Source organism: Prionailurus bengalensis, chromosome D1, assembly GCF_016509475.1.
Source record: "Prionailurus bengalensis isolate Pbe53 chromosome D1, Fcat_Pben_1.1_paternal_pri, whole genome shotgun sequence".
NCBI lineage: Eukaryota > Metazoa > Chordata > Mammalia > Carnivora > Felidae > Prionailurus > Prionailurus bengalensis.
This window is the reverse complement of record NC_057346.1, coordinates 37,523,145-37,544,034: the sequence shown is the minus strand read 5'-3', so window position 1 is coordinate 37,544,034 and position 20,890 is coordinate 37,523,145. Positions and strand designations below refer to the sequence as shown.

General features: G+C 44.1%; 1 protein-coding gene across 2 annotated transcripts in view; it reads right to left on the bottom strand.

Moving 5' to 3' along the window:
* The window catches only part of MAML2 (mastermind like transcriptional coactivator 2), a 347,482-nt gene extending 328,437 nt beyond the window's left edge, over window positions 1-19,045 (bottom strand). Inside the window, exon 1 of one of the 2 annotated variants that reach the window (XM_043579888.1) lies at window positions 17,184-19,045. In XM_043579888.1, the coding sequence (XP_043435823.1) occupies window positions 17,184-17,696 (513 nt within the window). In that variant the 5' untranslated portion in view covers window positions 17,697-19,045. The remainder of the gene's footprint in view (window positions 1-17,183) is intronic. The other variant, XM_043579889.1, reaches the window with a different exon arrangement.
* Between the last annotated feature and the right edge of the window lie 1,845 nt (window positions 19,046-20,890).

Genomic DNA, 20,890 nt, shown 5'->3' with positions numbered 1-20,890 from the left:
TGTGTCTGTCTCTGTTTCTACCAAAAATGGGCTCCTTCAGAACACTGAGCATGAATAATTGTATCTTCAGAATTTCCACATAAGAGGAGCTTAGGCTGCAAGTCAGGGAGGAAATGAAGCTGAGTTTGCACGGCACTGTATAAAATACTGAAAAAAAAAAATCAGTCACCTTCATTGAGCTCTCAGAGACTACAAAGGTTAGAATGTCTTTAAGGAACTTACATGTCTTCAAGGCACTTACAACTTAAAGTTACAACTTATTTAACCTATTTAAGCCTAACTGTATAAAGTGGCGTAATCAGATCTTGATGCATTCCTCCATGGAAAGAGTTAACATTTCAGCAGGAATCTACATTCAAGATCTCCCACATTTGGATTCCTGATCCTGAAGAATCCATTCCAGGGACTTGTCGGCCATGTTGTCTTCTCTCTGCCCACAGCAGGTATCAATAATGAACCACCATGGCCCTCTTCCTACCAAGCTTGGATATCACCTTAGGATCCTCCTCACAGCCCTCTAGATGACTACTACCAGCCTACTCCAGAATGCAAGTCAAAACCTTTTTATCACTCATAGACTCTACATGTTCCAGTATGTTTCACTTCTTGAAAAAATGGGAGGCTGGAAACTGTGTCAGGAGTAATCTGTAGCCCCTAGACCTTCATTTTGAATTTCATCTGCACCTTGGACAATGAGTTAGCTCTAATCATTATTGACTTCAAAATGTCTTGTTGCACTTGGCTTCCAAACTCAGGCCTGGGTCATGTGTGAGCTGGAGTCTGATATTACCTGTGTAATGACCTTCTCCTACGTGCAGTAGAAAACCATGACTAACACATGGGCAGTGGCATCAACCTGCTCTGTTCAAATCCTGATTCCACCACTCATGGCTGAGTGACCTAGGCAGGTTCCTTCCTCATCTGTCAAATGGAAATAAGATTGTACCTACTTCATCATGTGATTGTGAGGACACATGAGTTAATATTCTAGAAACACTTAGAAGAGTGCCTGACATATTAAACACTTGATGAAGGTGATTTTTATAATTCTTTTTTTTAAGTGTTTATTTATGTTTGAGAGGGAAGGAGGAGCAGAGAGAGGGTGAGACAGAATCCCAAGTAGGGGATTCTGACAGTGCAGAGCCCAAGGCGGGGCTTGAACTCACACACCACAAGATCACAACCTGAGCGTAAACTAAGAGTTGGACGCTTAACTGATTGAGCCACCCAGATGACCCAATGAATGTGATTTAAAAAAAAAAAAAAGGCTGAACCAGAAGGATATCTTTAAGATCAGTGCTCCACATCTGGTGTATGGTACATTTAGTCACAGAAATGTAAAGGATTGGGGTCCTTTAAAAATTCATGCTCACCACAGTTCAATTTCAACAAACATTTACAAAACGCTTACATACGAGATACCTGGCATTACTGTAGGCCCTAGAAATACAAAGATAAATAGGGTACATCTCCACTTTGAAGCGAAATCCCATCAATTACGAACCCCTGCATTTTCTCCAGGTAATGAGAGAACAACCATCAGCATGAAAAACAGATTCAACTTGGATAGGAAAAATTACTTTTCAGCAAAGAGCTGCAAGTCTCTCCCTTAAGTTCCATCTAAGATACTCATTCCAAAATAAGCAACAGCATGGAGAAAAACTTAGACCAATCTCGGTTACAGAGACAAATCTGCTTCTTTGATTCAAGATCAAGTTTCTATTCATAACAACCTTGTAGCCCTCTCTTCCCAGACCTATGAGTTGGCTCACTAGATCCACAAGAAATATGGGTGGGAAAGTGTGGGCTTTCATAAATTAAAAAAATGTTCTCACCTTGCCTTGTATTCTTACAAACTAATAAATTTTTAAAAAGAAACAAATAAAAAACAAGACTCCCTTTTTTCAGCCTCCCTTATTCTAGATTTGATGTGCCCTGGGTGTCTGACATCCTCATTCCATTCATGATTGCCATTCTTTCTAGAAGAGTCATTGCTTCAAATTATGTGTGGGTATGCTTCTGGGAGTGCAAGCCATTCAATGTCCTCATCTTAGATGCAAGTTCAGTGATGTATTTGTGGCTCAGCTACTCAAGTGTGGCTGCTGTGCGACCTACACAGACAGACCCCGGTGTCACTAGTGGAGTTGGTGTAGGCCAGTTTGAGTCCCTCATCACTCTCTAAAATGGGTGTAATAATACCCCAGAGAACAAACTCAGATAATATGTGAGTATGAACTTTGTAAACTGCAAATCTATTATTCAAAAGTAAGATATTATTAGCATTTCTTGACTTCTCCCAAGTCTGTTTCCCATATACAAAAATTTTTAAAAACCTACACTTGTCTTATTTATAGCATAGGGTTTCTGTGAGGGCAATATATGGGTTGTGTACATGTGAGATGATATTATTGTGACGATTGCAAATGCCAGTTTCTGCCTTGGCCTGCCTCCCGAGAACCTACCATGCCTCTAACTCCTTTTAGTCCTGATGCTAATTTCCTGACAATTTGTTTTCTATTGTCAAGGAGGGACAATATTCTCTTCCTCAAAAGGTGCCTGTCAGTAGTTTCTCTTTAATTCTCAAACCTCAATGACTTCTAACACAATGATGACAATAGCTCCAAGGCACATAAGATGCTGATATGACCACCATCCTCCCTAGGAGAATTTGCACAGACTGGCCAAAGCAGCACACTGCCTGGACAGGTCCAGCCCACTGTGCAGGCAGCTGTCCAGGCCCTGACAAAGGAGCCCATCTCCTATTCTGATGGTAGCTGCTTGTTTACAGTTAATCGCTCTCTACTTCCTGAAGTGTTTCCCAGATTTGCTTCTTTTTAATTAATCCAAATCAATCTCCAACCGGCCACTTCAAGGAACAAAGAGCTGTGCACATATCCCTAGTTAACTTTATCTCATTCCTTTGTTTGTTGACACTGTCTTCCCCTACCTGCCCATTAAAATGTAAACTCCATCAAATAAGAACTGTGTTTCTCCTGTGTGGCACTAGGGACTAACACAGGACCTGGCATATGGTAGTCACTCAATGTGTGTAACTTCTAGTCCATCATCCTTTTCCTTATACCAATGTTTCCTACTGATGAGAGGCTGGGCTTTCAAATTCCAATCTGGGAAAAATCATAAATAATCATCATGGTCTTGTATCTTTCAAACGATTGTAGCACTGAACCATGTTTTTAATCACATTAAAGCATATCTATACCTATATCTACAAATATGCCTTAATAGATAGATAGATAGATAGATAGATAGATAGATAGATAGAGTGATTAAAACCTTGGAGTTTTATCAAACAGTTTAATCAAACAGGAGGTGGAGACTTTGGAGGCCAACCACATGTTCTTCCCTCTCCTTTCATACTTCCATTCCTAAAAGACTCATAAGACATCTCTAGTTTAAAAGCCACTGATCTGGTCATTCATTCAACAAATATTTACTGAGGATCCAAAATGTTCCATGAACTGCTAGGGGCTAGGACACATGTAGTGAACAAGACTGACAAGCTTCCTGGTCTCACGGAGTCTACATCCCAGCAAGGAAAGATAGGAAATGCACCAATAAACAAGGAATCAACATAAATTCAGACAATGATAGAAGTTATAAAGACAACAGCACTTCTGTAGTGGGATAAAGTGATAGGGGAAGAGGAGAGAGAAAGAGAGATCAATCATGTGTGTACATGAGTTAGGCTAGCCAGGGAGGTCTTTCCAAGGAGGTGACATTTGAGCCGAATCCCGTACGACAAGAATAATCCAGCCAAGCGAAGTGCTGAGGAATCCAACCCTTTGGGGTTGCAGATGGAGAAATGAAAAAGCAAAGGAGGAGTGACTGGCCACAAGGTCATTCTGTTAGTTAGTGGTAAAACTTGGACCAGAATGGGGGTGCCTTGTCACTCCACACTTACCACTGTGATACAAAGCTCTCTTTCCTAGTTTCTGAAATTTGGTATACTCTTGTCTTCTGGAGCAATTTCCTGTAAAACTTATCTTCTTTCCCATACTCTTTAATGTATTTCTTTATTCCATTTTCTCTGAAGTCACCCACATAACTGATTTAGGTCTGTATATACTAAAAATAACCATAGTAAAAAGTATGTGGGGGGTGTGTGTGCATGTGCATGCACACACGTGTGTGTGATGGGGATTTGGGGTACATTTGTTAAGCAAAAGACTCAATCTATTGGAAAAGAAAGTCAACTTGACTTCCCTTATCTTAGTATTTTTTAAAAGAAAAGCAATGTTGTATGGCATAATACCAAGACATTTTCATCTAAAAATTAAAAAAAAAAAATCTTAGAAGAAAAGTTAAGGAGTTTAGAAGTTAGTAGAAAAAAGTCACCATCTCTAAGTAATCTAACAATGAAACTGAGTGTGTCTACCTTGGAAAGAAAATACAAGGACAACCACAACCAAATGACCCTTTGGCTTCCTGCTAGTTACATCTTGTGTTGTGAAAGAAAATGCACTGGCCTGGCCTGGAGCCCGAGATGGGATCCATAGACCCCAAAGATTCAGGGAATCATAAAGATGCAATTTGGAGATTTGTGTTCTAACTAAATCAAGAGATAGGGAGGGAGGGAATGGTGCTATCAGAGAAATCCTCCAGATTAATATTTGGTTGGGTATATTTTCCTTTGTTGACTTGTTTGGAGCAGATACTGTGCATTTCCTTTTTTTCCCCAGTCCCATTAAATCCCTAAACAGATCTGAGTTTTAAGGGCTTAGGGCTGCCCTTGGGAAATAGGTGATTACACTCTCTGCTTAGGGTTTTAGTGATAAGAAGAAAAAAAAAAAGAGGCAGTGGATTGAATTCCCCTCCCCCAGACCAGTTTCTCAGTGACTCTCTTTTGTAGTTCCTCTTTAAAGCAGAAACATATTTTTAAAATGAAGTGGTAACACATATAAAACCCCATCCATTAATCTGCACTTTGCAACTGTGTGTATGTGAGAGAGAGACAGACAAGACGAGTCAGTTCCTAAGCAAGGAAGGCTGTAAAGAATATTTTCCTTTTCATTTCTCATTTTATATTTCTTGAATTATTTCACAGGGGTACTCATTTGGGAATCTTCTTTACCCACAGAAATGTTCCAAGTGTCGCTGGGATAATCTGGGGAGGAACAAAAAACCAAAACAAAACAGTACTTCCTCTGAAAATAAAGGTAATGAATCAGACGCTAGGCCCACAACCGTGTTTTTCATACTGGAACCCTAAACCCCAACAAATAAGGTCAGAAATGGAGTGATTTGTCCATCACTCCCAGGAAGAACATTAAGCAATTAACAGGGCTATGCGCTCGCCCTTCGTCACAGCTGGACCTTGTTCCCAACATTACTTCAGACTCTCCTCACTAGTATTTCCCTTGAAACAACAACACATTCCCACCCTTGTCGCCTCTCCTCCTTTCGGTTCTTCTTAACAGATACGTTTAAGGAGAGATAGAGCTGTGAAAAACAAAAGTGAAATATCAGGGAACTTATTCAAAGTGTATGCACCCAAAAGGGGCCTGGGAGGTGATCCAAGCCACTCACCAAATGCCCTTTATTGTTTTTCCAAGAAGGAAAGTTAAGTGCTGGGGAGGTAAAACGACTGGACTAAGCTGCCCTACCGGCTAGGATCAGTGGGAACACTAGGACCTTCGACATCCAATTCCTAGGCCAGTCCTTTCTTACTATAGCACTGATAAGTATAGCAAGTATGATATAGTGTCACTATATCACTTCCTCTTTGTTTATTCACTTATTGTAAAGGGTAAGATGGAAAAAAAAATGAGGGACTTAGAATAATTTGCTACGAAAAGAAAGTGAGCTCAGAAACACTGCTCTTCAAGACTGAATATGCTCACTTTCCCCCTATACACTGTTGAAGCTAGCAAAGTCTTCTGTGACCTAGAAGATCGAATGCAATTACATTGCCCATCTAGATTTGCTATGCTGTTTGACTCTCCCAAGGGCAGCACAGCAGTACAAGGGGAGTGACATCTTTATGAGGTTAACCCTTTTCTATTTTAAGGGTGGACTACCGAAGGCAGATGTGTTCCCTGGGGCGGAACAAGAATGCTGGAAATTCGGTAGTTAGGAGGAATGACAGCACCAGGCCATCATCCGGGAGGGAAAAAATAAATTGCTGTTCAGAGGAACAAGGGGCTGGGGGAGCCTCTGAGAATGCTGATGCACATGAGGTGACAGTGAGGTGACAGAGGCGGGGGCTCAAATTAGAGCACACTGCGAAGGGACAAAAAGGAAGCTGGGAAAACAATGTTTGTGAAGCTCCACACGCTAGGTGCTCTCATGTATTATCTCACTTAATCCTCAAGACCCCTGAGATCGTTTGTATTATCATAGAAAAGCAGGAAATGAGTCTCAAAGATGTGGAGTAACCAGTCCTGGGGTAGCGCATCTAAAGAGGAGGAACCCTTGCCCCTGCTAGGGTTTTCCAGCTGGCATTCAGTTAACCTGTGCTAAGTTACAAACCACCCCAAAACCTTCTGGTTGAAAGCAACGATGTGACATTTCCCGTGATTCTCTAGGCTGGCGGGGTGGTTTCTCTGCTGATTTCACCTGGGCTCACTCACTTGTAAGACTGCATGGAGGACTGGCTGCCACGAGGTGGCCTCCCTCTCATGTGGGCAGTTGGTGCTGGCCAGTGGCCAGTGGCCAAGGGGTCCCTTGCTCGTCTGCATGTGGACAGTCATCCTCCCACTGGCTCACCAGCTCTTTTATATGGTGGCCTCAGGGTTCCCCAAAGCTTCTCTTTTATCTTAATTATTATTTATTTGTTTGCTTCTTTGTTCAAAGTTTATTTACTTGAGAGAGACAGAGACAGTGAGAGTGGGAGAAGGGCAGAGAGAGAGGGAGAGAGAGAGAATTCCAGGAAGGCTCCGCACCACCAGCACAGAGCCCGACATGGTACTCAAACTCACGAAATAGTGAGATCACGACCTGAGCCGAAACTGAGAATCAGACGCTTAACCGACTGAGCCACTGAAGCTTATTTTTTATAACCACTTTACTGAGGTACGATTGACACAGAAAAAGCAGTACATATTTAACATATGCAACGCTAGACATTTGGGGATAGGTGTATACCTGTGAGAGTATCGCCGCCGTTAAGGCCATAAACCTACCTATCACTTCCCAAAGTTTTCTCCTGCCCTCTTTATTATTCTTATTATTATTTGTGGTAAAAACACGGTAAGACTTATCCTCTTAACACATTTTAAGTCCAGGAGGGCTTTACAAGGAGCACAATGTTACTTCTGTCAAATGCTATCGCTTAAAACAAGTCACAAGGCCATTCGTGATTCAAGGGGGGAAACAGCATCTACTTTTGGATGGGAGGAGTGGTAAAGTCACACTACAGTGGGGGCCTGTGGGATGGAATCATTATGATCATTTAAAAGACCATCTACTGGCTCTAAATTCCATGCTCCTTCTACTACCAAAATGTTAACAAAAATTCCTAAACTGCCCCTGTTGTTTTTTATGGATTTAGAAAAAGTCCTTAATAAAAGGATAACTTTCAATAATCTGGAATAGAAAACTTGGGTTCTAGTCCTGCCTCTACTACTCTTTCAGATGGGCTATAATTGTTTCATCTGTGAGTAGAGGGTTTTGTCTGTTTTTTAAGGGCTTATGCTGCTCTATGAATTGATAGACTAGTGTCCTATTTTCAGATCAATATGAACTAGCCCTCCTGGGAGTTGGGCAGGATGGAGATGAGACACAGCCAGAAATGAGATGGCTTCTATTTGACACACTCCCTTTCATTGTTGTGGGTGCAGAATTTGCGAGGCAGTGAGCAAAGAAAAATTATGCCTGGCTAAAATCCTCCATGATCTGGGTGCCATTCTGGCCATTTCCCCTGATTATATGCTAAGTCGGCGTGGGTATCTCCTCATTACACCAAGGATGAGAGTACAAGTCCTTGTTCTGAGGGCTTCTAGACCTGGTTAGCCACGACAACTCCCGTGCAACACACACTCATAGCAGCTAAGCAGACAGTGGAGGTGAAAAGGCTCATGAGCTGGTCTCTTCCTGAGCGAAGTGCTTAGCTGGGAGCTCTCTCAGAAAGATATTGTTGCCTGATCTCTGGAAGATCAAGTTCCCAAGGAGAAAACTAATGTTTAATTTAGCACAAAGACAGCTCAGAATCTCTCTCTGGGGGCCTGAGCCTGCAAACAGATCCACATGCAAAGAATCTAAGTGAGAAAAGGAAGCTCTCTTTGGTGCGGTGGCTACAGGACTTGGGCGCAAACTTCACTGAACCATTGCCTCTGCCTGTTGTCTCCATCAGGAGGACCGCTGCTCTTTCCTGTTTACTCTTCTGTTTGTACTTTGTACTTTTTCAACACCTCTGTGAAACAACCAAATGGGATAATACCACCAGCACATACTTTTTGCTGTCTGAAATTACATGGTGCAGTGTGGCAATCAAATGAGCAAGCCTTAGCTGGTTCAGCAAGTATCGGTCCACTTAGGTGAACAACAGCAACAAAAACCTTAGTTTCTCAGCTGCTTAGCCAGGGAATGCTTTTATTTTTACATAATTTAGACTCTAGAGACCTCCAGAAATGAGCAGGGTACATTCATTTCGGTAAGGCAATCATCATTCCGAAGACACAGTGCAGGTACATACCGTATTCAATTAAGCCACTTCTCTGCACTTCGGTTACCATGGCTCTAAGAGATTATACCGTGTGTCCAAAAGACTCCTGGCAAGTTATTAGAAGTGGTAGCAAACTTTTGCCTGAAGCAAATTTTCTGAAGGGGAAAAAAAAAAAAACCCAAAACAAACAAAACCAAACCCAGGCACGTAATTAACTTTCCACTCACATCCATCAGAACCACCTGAAGAGAACTTTGTGGAACACTGAGGAAATTTGAGGTGTCAGGCCTCACGCGGGTGACAGATATCAGTGTTGCTGGGAAAGGTCCACAAATAAAATTCGGCCACATTTCTGACAGAAGAGAATTTTTAAAACGACAATGTTAATGATTCTCTATCAACATACAGACCTGCCACAACAACTCAGTTAGCAAGAATGCTGTTAAAACAGTATAAAACAAAACAAACTTGGCATGAGTTTGACACTACATTTCCTAAGAATATTATGCTTCAAGAGGACAAGGGGGATTAAGTTTAAACGATGGGGAATAAACACACTACCAAAAAAATTTTTTTGACTACATTCTTTGCTCTGAGTTAGAACCAATAAATCCACCCGTGTCCAAACATCATCCACCCAAGATGATTCCTATTCTTATTCCGTCACTTCCTCAGAGAAACGTCATGCTTTGGATTAAGAATTATCCTCTCCAGAGCTGGCTTTGAAGCCTCGGCAACATTGTCCTCCTGTTTCTTATGGAATCAACCTTCAAGGGGTACTGAGCAAAGAAGAGATTCTCAGCTCAGGATCATATCGTGGTGTGAAATTTTGCGCACACTCCAGGTCAGGGCTGGGGAGAGGGCAAACTCTGCCGCCGCCGATCATCTGCAGTGGCACTGAGTTCACGGATTCCTTAGCGACTTGAGCCAGGGATCTGGCTTTCAAAAGCAGAATTTTAAATCTCCACAGCAGGGAGCCTCTAACTCTTTGTGACTCTGTGACCAGATTCACTTAAGAATTATTCATCAGTCTGAATTAATAATTCAATTAAGTTGGTAAATTTGGACTCCTCAGTTCTAACAATTCCAAACTCTCAATGGACGGTTTAAATTTCTCATTTACCCACAGAGCCTATGTGCCACATTTGTGAGGCAACTGAATGGAGACCCAGCCTCTGTTCCAGAAGAAGTCACATAAACACTCCGGTCAAGTTCTAGATCAGAGGTCCTCAAATCCCAGGAATGGAAGAGATATTAATTGATCCTATTCTCAAGAAGAGCACTATTAAACCCATGCTAGGGAAATGTAAATCTATCCCAGATGACATCTCCATACTAAACTATTTAGGGAAACTGGATGATATGGCATCCATCACTAACTGTTTTAATTAATATTAAAGAGACAAGTCATGGCCTCCCACAAAACATCTCTGACACATTCTGATGATGGACTCCTGAGCTGGAAAAAAACCACGAATCTGATTCAGGTATGTCCCTTTTCACATTAATAACGACAGCTAAGTTTTACTGAGACTCTACCAGGTGCTAGGCAATTACCTCATTTAATCAACAACCCGAAGTCGATCTAATACTATCATTCCATTTTACAGCTGAGGAAACTGAGGCGGGAGAGTTTAACGGAATCAAGAAGACATAGCTATCAAGTGGTGGAGTTGTGATGTGAAATCAGGTAATCTCACCCCTGATCCCAGGCTCGTAACGGCAAAAATGCCACCTTGCCTCCTTAAGCCAACTTTCACACCTCTATTTCCAACCCTATCCCCACCCCTTTCAGCTGTAAATACTAAAAGGGCAAAGGCTATATCAAATTGCTCATCATGGATACATGAACTTTCATGCCACAGAATTACTGCAAAACCAGTCTTTGTTGAATTAAGAGATAATTCCTTCAAACTTTATATAGTTCCCATGTCCACAATCTTGATATAAAATTTCAGGACCTTTGCTAAAATCATTAAGACTCATGGAGAGCACAGTACATGGAAATATTGGTATTTGCCCATTTTCACAGCCATTCCTTCAGCTAAGGTAGGGCCCAACTCTCTGGCCTTTTTCAAGACTTGTGGAGAACATGTGATCATCTCTGTTCATCCCCTCCATAAGGAAATGGAACAGCTTTGATTCTTTCACATCTGCCCCTCAGATAAGCATAGGGAAGGGTCAAAGCTGGCAGCCACAGAGAGAGAGCCCATTTGCTATGGTCAGCATCCTGACATCATGCCTTCAGTCAAGGAGGGAAGAAAGTGTTTGGCTTTTCTCCTCTGCCATCTAGTCCATCAGGTGCCTTCCCTGTGCCATATGAACATGGACCAAATAGAGGAAACTGAGCCTTAGGGCAAGGTAAAGATACAGAACACATCTGCATTAAGAAGCAAGCAAGCAGGAGGGTAAGTAAATCTCAAAGGCTATCTGGAGTCACAGCTTCTCATAAGTTTCTGCTCATCATCATTTTTTTTTTTTAATGAAAAGACCTTTTCCAAATTCATAGACAAGCAAACTCATTTGTTGGGAAGATAAGTTTACACATCAAGAGAAGACACTTTTACCCACAGGGCAATTCTTACTGGCACTGGAAGGCCTAGGGAGCCTGGGAGGAGAGACGTCTGTAGTTGGTTATGCCTCTTGTAGTTTCTCTTCTGTGTCTAGCTAGTGCGCTTTTAAAACCATCTCCTTTCAATGCCAAAGGCCATGTCATGCTGTATATAACTCACTGGGAATAAGAGAAGTGTGTAAATAGCAAGGCATTAAGCAGCTCAAGGGACTTGAAGATAGGTAATACAGAACACTTAGGCAATGTGCTATGAGAAGAGGCTGCTGGAGGGGAAATGTAATACTTGTCTTCAAGTGTATGAAGGATTATTATTGCTTCAGAGATGCTGACTCCTCTGAGCCCTCCTTGCTCTACCATTTTCCAGGGCTACTGATTTACTCTTTCCAGAGCTTCAGACCCTCCAGGAAATGGATCAGCCCCACCTGCCCTCCCCCGCCACCCCACTACTCACACCCAACCGTGTCAGTCAGGCTCTGCTCTGTCCCACACCTCACGTTCACACCCATCTTCACTCAGCTACCCCATTCCACGTTTCCGCACTCTCCCCCACCCCCCACCCCCCAAGCCCCAGGTCCTGCTGGTGACCCACACAAAGCTCCCCCTGGCCTGGGGTTGAATCTCTCTCCCACCAACCATTAACAGTACTCTCGTTTTGAGCACCTACTGTGTGTCAGGCCCGGTGTTGACCACTCTGCTAAAGAACACAAGGCTTGTTATCCAGATGATGCTACCAATGAATGCCCAAAAAGAATAACATTATTTCCCCAAGCTCATAAAGCCAGCAGGTGTGAAATGGGATCTGAACACAGGATGAAATGGAAAATATATGCACCAAATTCTTCCTTTTACTGTTTTTCTAAGCCTCAGTTTCCTTATTTGTGAAGTGGGGCCAATGTTGCTTGCTCACTGGGTATTTTTTTTTTTTTTTTGAAGGCGTTACATAAAATATAAAATAAACGTGCCTGGTACATTCTAGGACTCAATAAATATTTATTCCTCTTTTCTTCTGATTTTCTACACCAGTTTTGGTCCATTCTACCTAGCTGGTGCTTTTACTGTTACTTTATTGACGTGGTCTTCATTTGCCCACTAGACTGGTGAGCGAGCAGGGGTCTATGTCTTTAGCTGCATTTCTGTCTATTCTCCCACAGAGCCTGTGAGGGTGTGAGGGAAATTAGCATGAAAATGCAGAAGAAAGAATTTGGAATTGTTTTCACTAAACACGATCCAGCCTATGAACATACATAAGGGACAGGATTAAAGAACAAGGAAGTCGTGGAATCCATTCAAAATGGCTTAGTTGCATGCGTGGCAGCACTGAGGATTGTTTAAAATTTCTGTCCAGGCTTTTTGAGATTAAATACTAAAAACAAACACACAGCAACAACAATTAAAATCAAGAACAGCTAATCACAGCCACTCTTTTAGTCGTACTTAATTATCGTGTCTTGGAATATCGGAAAACCCATGTTTGTACTCACAAAAGGTTTACAGGCAGAGGGGAGCCACACAGTATTAAACTGTAAGGTGCAGAACTTGAAGGTTTAGAAAACACCACCTAACAAAGAACACACATGCCTTCTGGAAACAAACACTGACCCAAACAAGCGAGGCATCGTAGTTGACATAATAACAGCCCTTGCTGTCAAAGCAAGCTTTCTGTCCATTTTTGATAAAGGATTGCACCAACTTCTCTCTCCACTTGAACTCGTTTGCTTTGTGAGATCTGATAATTATATTTACTTGAAAGAAGTAGTAGGAAGGTCCTGGATAGATAAGAACTCTCCCTTTATTACTTTGTTCTGGAAAACAGAACAAAAATAGAGTCAGTTCTTCAGGAAATGATGGCTGCATATATAAATAATGTACACACTCCTATCACTGTGCTGGGGAGGTTATTTATCATGGAGACAGCTACAGACACCCAGATCTGGCCAATGAACTGTTCCTGTTCTCAGTCCCCCACTTACAGCTCTCAGATTGTGAATTGTCAATTAGAAACTTGAGTATCATCAGTTAAAAATAACCAGGGAACTCTGGCAATGATTTAACCTGTTTGACTTTCTTAAGCTAACAATTAACATTTTAGACTACTGTTGACAAAATATTTAACTTTCCCATGCCATTTGTGCAAACGACTTTTCTAATGCTCCTTAGATGCTCTGGTGGGCACACCTTTCCAAAGCTGCTCTGGTCCATGCAGGGGCCTGTAAAGGACATGCACCCAAAGACCCTAATCACTTTCACAACAATGCACATTTTAACTGGGATTTCCTGGGGACCTTCAGAAGCACTTAAATACACTGATAACTCAGTTTTATCTTGGCAGCACTAAATTTGAAATACCAATCCCTCTATTTACAATAAAAGCTATTTCACCATTTAAAACAGACAACTGAAAGCTTAAGTATACTTTTAATCCCTGGAAAAACTGGTATTATGATTCGTTGCTTAGTGGTTTATTATTAGTAATACTAGTAATAACGCCTTGCATTTCCGCAGTGCTTTATTTTTTCTTTCCAAAGCCTATTCAGAAACACACACTCATCTGGTTCTCTCAACAAGCTAGGGCAGCAATATTGTTCTTTCTGTTTTACAGATGACTGCTAACTAACTTGTCCTAGGTCACCCAGCTGGTTGGTGATCAAGCAGGCACAGAACCGAGGACGCAGACTCCTTGTCTGATCTGCTTTCTTTCCTCTACACTACATTAGAGAAAAGATAATCTCTAAAGCCAAAGATGACTTGGAACCACTTATCTATTCATCCTAGCAACACAGTCTATACAACAGAAAAAAGAGCCTGTCTCAGGCAAAAGGGAAAGATTAATAATGAACCGCAGAAGCTCTAAACCTTACTGTTCCATGGACCAACAATTATTCAGTTTCACAGTTCATTCAAAGATTCAAACATACTTCACCAGAAGATGATTTAGTGCCTGCAGCCTGCTCCAAGTGGTTAGAAATGCAGATCTGCTCAAAGCCCTATAATCCAGGCCCTCCGAAAGGCCCTGTTCCTGCAGTCTCTGCAGCAATGGGGCTTCCCCTGAACTTGTACTTGCGCTAAATGAAGACATTGGCTGAGTAAGGGCTGCAGAATTAGGCTCTCGATGTGGATAGAATTAGAACCAGCTTGGAGGTTAGTCTTGCATTGTTCTTGAAACTCAAGCTCTTGAGAAAACTCAGACATTATATATTTCTCGCAGTATAACAACCTTCCAGTCAACGCTACCCCATGGACCACAAGTCCTCCATTTACCCACTCAGATATAACTGACTACAGGGAAGCAGGCATGCAGCATACAGAGATTTCAGCTGAGGACGCAGTGCACATGTGGTTTCAGATCATCAATATTCTCTCTCTTCCTCCAAAGGACCTTTATGGCCACTTATGACATACAAATGAACTATGAAAGTGATACATCCAGCACACCCAGACAGAAATAAATCCGGTTACGGCCACAGCAATAAAATTAAGAAAGAATCTTCACACTCATTCTGTGCAAAATTTCCCTTAAATTAAGTGTTTCTGAAAATAAGAGGAGCCCGTGTGAAGTGGGACCTGTAGATGAATCACTCCCAAATACCCAGGCCTCCCTTCTCAACACAATGTTATCAGGTCAGTACACAACTTGCATCACCATCTTGGAGCACCATGCTGAGTAACAAAACTCCAAATTTAGAAGCTAAAGTGGAGAAGGGAATTTCCAATAACCAAATGGGGGGGGGGGGGGGGTGGTGGATCAACCTTGGCTATGCCACCCATTTTCAGTGAAAAAGCAACTGTTAGAAATAAACTGGTCTTTTTATTCCTAACTCATGTGGCACCCTTGCATCATCACCGTGCCCAGAGGGGGGCCTCCTCCAAGGCCATGTTTTAGGACATGGCTGGTGGTTACGAGGCGGAAATCAGACTCTCTCTTAGAACAGGAGTGGTACAACAGCCACCTTTGGCTTCTGCAGCGGTAAACCTCCAGTCGGGAAAGGCAGGACACCGTTCCCCTCACCACCCCGCCAGCATGGATATTGCTACGATGAGGTTGCAATAACCACTGAACTTGGTTTCACTTCGCATCCCAAAGTGCGTCCCCAACCCCCCCCCCCCCCACAAAAGGCAACAAAAATCAAAAGAACATGGCCAGAAGCAGACACGCCACCTTCCTTGCAGAGGCTGGGATGTGAGCGCCACAGCCAGTCTTGGCATCCAGGACAGAGATGGGTCTTCCCCACTGAAAAAGGCTGGGCGCCTCATTCCCTGTATCATCCCCAGAAACACTTACCAGGAGACTGTGAAGCACACAAAGCGGTATTATTGGGAGACTTGCAGACAGATTATAAATTTACTGGGGACAATCGAGGCATTTAGATACTTTTGGCTGCAGATGCCAGTGACACACACATACATACAAACCTCATTCTTCTCTCCATTCGAGTGATTCTCCCCCACCCCCACCCCCATTCACCTCAGCACGTCTCTTTCACAAAACAAACTCCCACTGCTCTCTTAGGGAATGCCAGGGAGAGCTGGGCATTGAACAGGTGGTAGGGAAAAGGAATTAGGCCTTGAAGCTCTAATACAACCCCACGGGTTAACCGAATTCAAGGATGAAGTGGCTCACACCGGGCAGTGTAAGTATTAGCAGCTCCTGCTTGTCTGGAATTGGTGCCGAGAAGCGGCAGTTCAAGGCATCCCAAGCAAACCGTGTGTGTGTGTGTGTGTGTGTGTGTGTGTGTGTGGTGGGGAGAAGACCACTATCCTAGCTCCCAGAATTTCTGGAAACTTCATCACCACAGACCCAGGCCAGGGATAAGGGGGAGCCACGAAGAAGCATCCTAGAGGCCTGGCTGGAGGATGTCCTGTCTCTCAAGCTTCTTTCTCAGTTCCTCTGGAAAAGGAGTTCAACGCGGTGGCCTCTCCTTTGGGCTTTCTGAGTACTTTTAGGCTTGCATGGCCATTTCCTGTTGCTGACTTTCATCAGGGCTGGCCTGGGCAAACCGGAGCTGCGCTGGGAGCGGACACTGAACTTCAAGGGCCCCACAGACCTCAGAAATGGAGGAAGCCTGCAGGGCTGCAGGGCAGGGCAGGGCTCCACCTTCTACCCAGAGGCCACTGGCCCAGCAGCTACAGGGGAAGCCGGCACACGGCAGGCAGTCACCTGACCAGGACGGGCACCAAGGGCCAATGATTCAAGGGATACTCCCTCTGGGATGGGGTGTGTCTGTGCCTCTGAGGAAGAACTTCCAGCCAGAAACTTAATCAGAACTTTCAGGTTTGAGGTGCTGTCACCAGGAGCAGCTGAAGACAAGGCACTTCCCGGGATGACAGCATGTAAATAGCCCCTTCGTGCTGCCCCCTTTGATGAATGCCGCCAGCTGGCACTACCTGATCGGAGTGTGGCTGCGGGCAGTGGGGAGTCTGTAGGAAATCAGGGAAGAAGCCTCACTAGTCTTCGGGATGTTTCCCCCAAGTTTGACTTTTGACTGAGGGGACGCTTCACACAACCTCTCTGTGTTGGACTAGATCACCGCTCATGTTCTCTTAACCCAAGAAGGGGCCACCTCAAAGAGGGAAGGGGAAATCGGAAAAGAAGGAAAACGCTTTGATGAACATCAGGCTGAAGAATGGCCGGTTGGGCCTAATCAGAGCTGGCTGGCCAAGCAGGAGGGTCTGTGAGACGGGGCCTCCCTCAGTGGCCCACTCAGGTCTTGCCAGCATTGGAGCCACCTCTGGACTCCAGAGAGCCTGTGGGAAACCCAGGATTTTAACCGCTTTAGAAATACCCTGCAAGTGCAGGAAGACCCATGAATGAGCGCCAGCAGAACTTGATGCGTAAGACTACGAACTGCATACCCAAAGGCCTTGGAGGCAGTCAGGTAACGCCTCGGCCCTTTTCACTGCTGTCCACTCCACAGCAGGCCAAGGCGCGCTCTACCCTCACAAAAGGCCACCACACCACAGCCAGAATCACGAGAAAACCAGTTGCCTTACCGCAATGAGGGCTGAGTTCCTCTGGTCCCCAGGGGCTGGAGCCTGTGACTGCTGCTCCCCGTCGATCCCACCACCGCCACCATTATTGCTACTGTTGAGCAGGTGCTGCTGGTGGTGATGGTGATAGTCTGGTGGGGGCGGTGGGGCCGCTGTCGCCGCCGCTTGAGAGGCTGTAGGAGGGGCAGCAGGGGGCGGTGGAGGGGCCGCCGTGGTGGCAGCCGTGGCAGTGGCCTTGGCATGTTTGCCAGCCTTCCTTGCCCCCTGGCCATGCTGTACCAGGCTCAGGAGCTGCAAGGTGCTCTCTCTTTCCCGGTCTGAGCTCTCAGCCCTACCACGTTCATAGCGTCCTTCACAGCTCAGGTGGTGCTGGCGGCAGACGGCGATCCGAGCCCGGAGGCGCTCCACGATAGCACTGTGCACTCTCGGGGTGACTGAGCCCCCTCCAAGGAGCCCCGCCCCAGGGGCCCCCCCTAGCCCTCCTGTGGGGGCCTGTGGGGGCGCTGTGTCCCCCATGTTACTGGACACAATGCTGCCTCTGGGATGGTGAGGTGGAAGGAGGCTAGTGCTGGCTACTGCAGGCAAATCTGTTTTTGACAATGTGAGCTCAGTGTTCAGGGCCACATGAATAGAGGTCTTCAGAGGTTGGGGGGGGAGCAGTGGAGGTGTGGGGGAGGGGAGTTAGTAAAAAGAGGGTGAGGAGACAGAACAGAAACCAATCGCAGGGGCTTAGCTGGAAACAAACCCTTATCAACTTACTCTAATTGCACTTGACAGCTCTTGAGAAGTTGGACCGAGTTGGTGGGGGGGTTCCCCCCCACCACCACGCTGACAAGAGCCACTAGGCACTTTGTAAACACACAATCTGGGGGTTAGAGCAAGAATTCAGGGATTGTCAAGCCAGAGACAGAGACAGGCAGCAAAGGGAATTGAGAGAGGTATTAATAGAGAGCTGGACTCCCCCTCACCTAGTTGTTTCACAAAAATTTTTATGGGGATGTTTCTGCAGAGAAACACATCTCTACCACGTCTATGTAACCTGCAGCCTTTACTTTTCCTCGGGTTGGAAAAAAAAGTGCTGTTTCAGAAAATTTTCAAAGTCAATGTACAGAATGTACACAAAATCAAGACAGACTGTCTTTTGGCTTTTAATTTTTCCTCCCTTTCCCTTTGCTCCGGTGTTTTCTCCTCTTTGGGGTACTGTAGGATGTTGTCTTCTCCCCAAAGAGGGAGATCTCTTTTCAATTGTTAACAATGTCAGTAGTTGGACTTTTGGACCATGTTTTTTTCTTCGGCTAATCCAATCACCGGTAAAATCCTCATTCCCTCTAAGGTTTCCTAGCCTTAAATGAAAGCAGTCTGAAGTCGCTAGCCACTGAGAGAGATCCTTCAACACATTTTTTTCTTTCCCGCTTACGCTTCCTCACCCCCGGCTCTATTCTAACACAGTATCAAGAGAGACAAACTCTTCCGAGAGTAATTTACAAACGATGGTCAAACTTACAAACTTCCAGCAAATTGCACCGAGTCATGTCCAGCCACTTTTCTGTCCACTTTTGTACATTCCATCCCCGGCCAGTGGATCTGAGGGTCTGGACTCGCAATAAGCAATGTGGTTCTATCTCTTGTATTGCTCCGCTTTATAGATGGAAAAAAAAAAAAAAAAGTAGCTTGTATTTTCCTTTCTCTTTCCCGTCTGTTGTTAGCCGCTTTGCTGACACTGGCTCCACTGCCCGGAGTCACGGCGATACACAGGCTTTCATTGTGCTCCGATAGGAGAGGGAGAGAAAGAGAGAGAGTGAGACAGAGAGGGAGAAAGAGAGAGCCAGCAAGCTGCAGATGGGGGCGGGGGGGAGGGGGCGGGCGGGAGAGCTGATCCTCGGCTCCCTGGTGGAAGGCTGGTGCCACTGCACGAGTGAGTAATTGCAGCCAGGCACCGGGGAAAGGGGAACGCAGAGGGCCTCCCAGTGGCTGAAGAGGTAAATCCCAAAGCCCGCGCGTCTCGGTAGGGCTCACTTAGCTCAGCCTGACTTGGCTAAGTGGGGAAGGCTGGGGAAATTCCCCAACCTCCACACAACTACTTCACCAGCTCTAAATGTTTAAGAAATTCCCGGCCAGGGAATGTATTTTCCCTTTCAGACCTACATTACGCCCCCCTGAGGATATCGTTTTCATTTTTCAATATGTTGTAAATGACACCACTGAGCACCCTAGTGAGAGCTGGGTGAGTACCTAGGAAATGTTCATTAGTATAATAAGGAAGACATGTGAGTGTGTGCGGGTTGGGAGAGGGAGGAGGGAGGGGTGCAGAGGAAATCGCACCGCTAGCTCCACAGGGGCAGGCGTGTGTTTGTCTACCTGCCTGCCTGTTTTGTGTGTCTCTGGGTAAGTCAACCTGGGTGATTACAAGTAAACCAGTAGGGAGAAATAAAATATTTTAGGATGATGAAATCACCAATACCAGTTCTAGGGGGAAAAAAAAAATAATAAAAGGTTTTCTTTGAAAATACAAGGTGACCTCTGACAACTGCAAGATCTGAGATCTCCATGGCTGTCTGGTTTACGTATACAAAGAGGAAAATCAATATGCAGCAGTGGAGTTTCAAGAAGTTTAGTAACATGAACCAAATACATCTCTTACACAGACCGTTGTCCCCTCATCTCCGTGTAATCCTGCCTTTAAGTTCTCAAAAGTGTATATTGGACTCTGCTTGTCATTATCAGCTATGGCGAATAAATTCAAGTGAGCACAATATTGGGCTACTCAGGACCATAAACATGCTGTGTGTCCTAACTTGGAAGTCGTTCGAATTTGAGGTCTCGAGCAATGGGACTTCATTAATCTAAACCAACTCTCACATCTCAGGAACATGATCCATCTCCAAACTGAGCCATGGATAGAAATGAATAGGTAACATCAATGCAATCATTTTTAAGAATGGATTATTTACAGTTTAGTTCCCACCAGGCTGGCCTACTTTAGTCCATTTTATTTTCACAAATTCTGGAATGTTTGTTGGAACTGGGGACAAGTATACTCTGATGGAATATAACTTTTTTTTTCTTTTCATTGGAATATACTTCTATCTGTCCCTTCTAAGGCTAGGTTCCTCATTACTTGTGAAGAGATAGGCAGAGATATACTTTTGTTAGGAGTGCAAATTTGATGGAGCACTCTCTCATGAGGTGTCATTAAAAATCGAAGGAGTTTTGATCGTTTTATATTTGATTTCTAAAAAGCTGTATTCATTAGACATTATCTTCTATTGCTATGGGTACTTTATATTCAGCAATGATACTTGATAAAAGAGAAAATGTAATATTTAAATTTAAAATTTACGGTTCACTTGACAGTCATGCAGTAGCATTGATTTTCATTAGTAAGTAACACAGAGTCCTTAGTCAAATCTGCTATTCCTTACTGATATAAACTTTGATTTCCATGCTGGACAGGGACAGAAATTAAAAACTTGCCAAGCAAGAATTTAATAGATTTTCATACTGTATTCAGTGGCGTAAGTCACTTTTTTTGGAGTGTCTTTTGTATACATTTGTCCTTCACAGCCATTTAATTTCAAGCTGAAATCATTATCATGCACATCCTCCATTTCCATTCACATCAGTCACTGTTTATTTACAATCACTGTCTCAGGCACAGCACTTCACACAGATCTCCCTTAATCCACAAACAAACTTGGAAGGTAAGTATT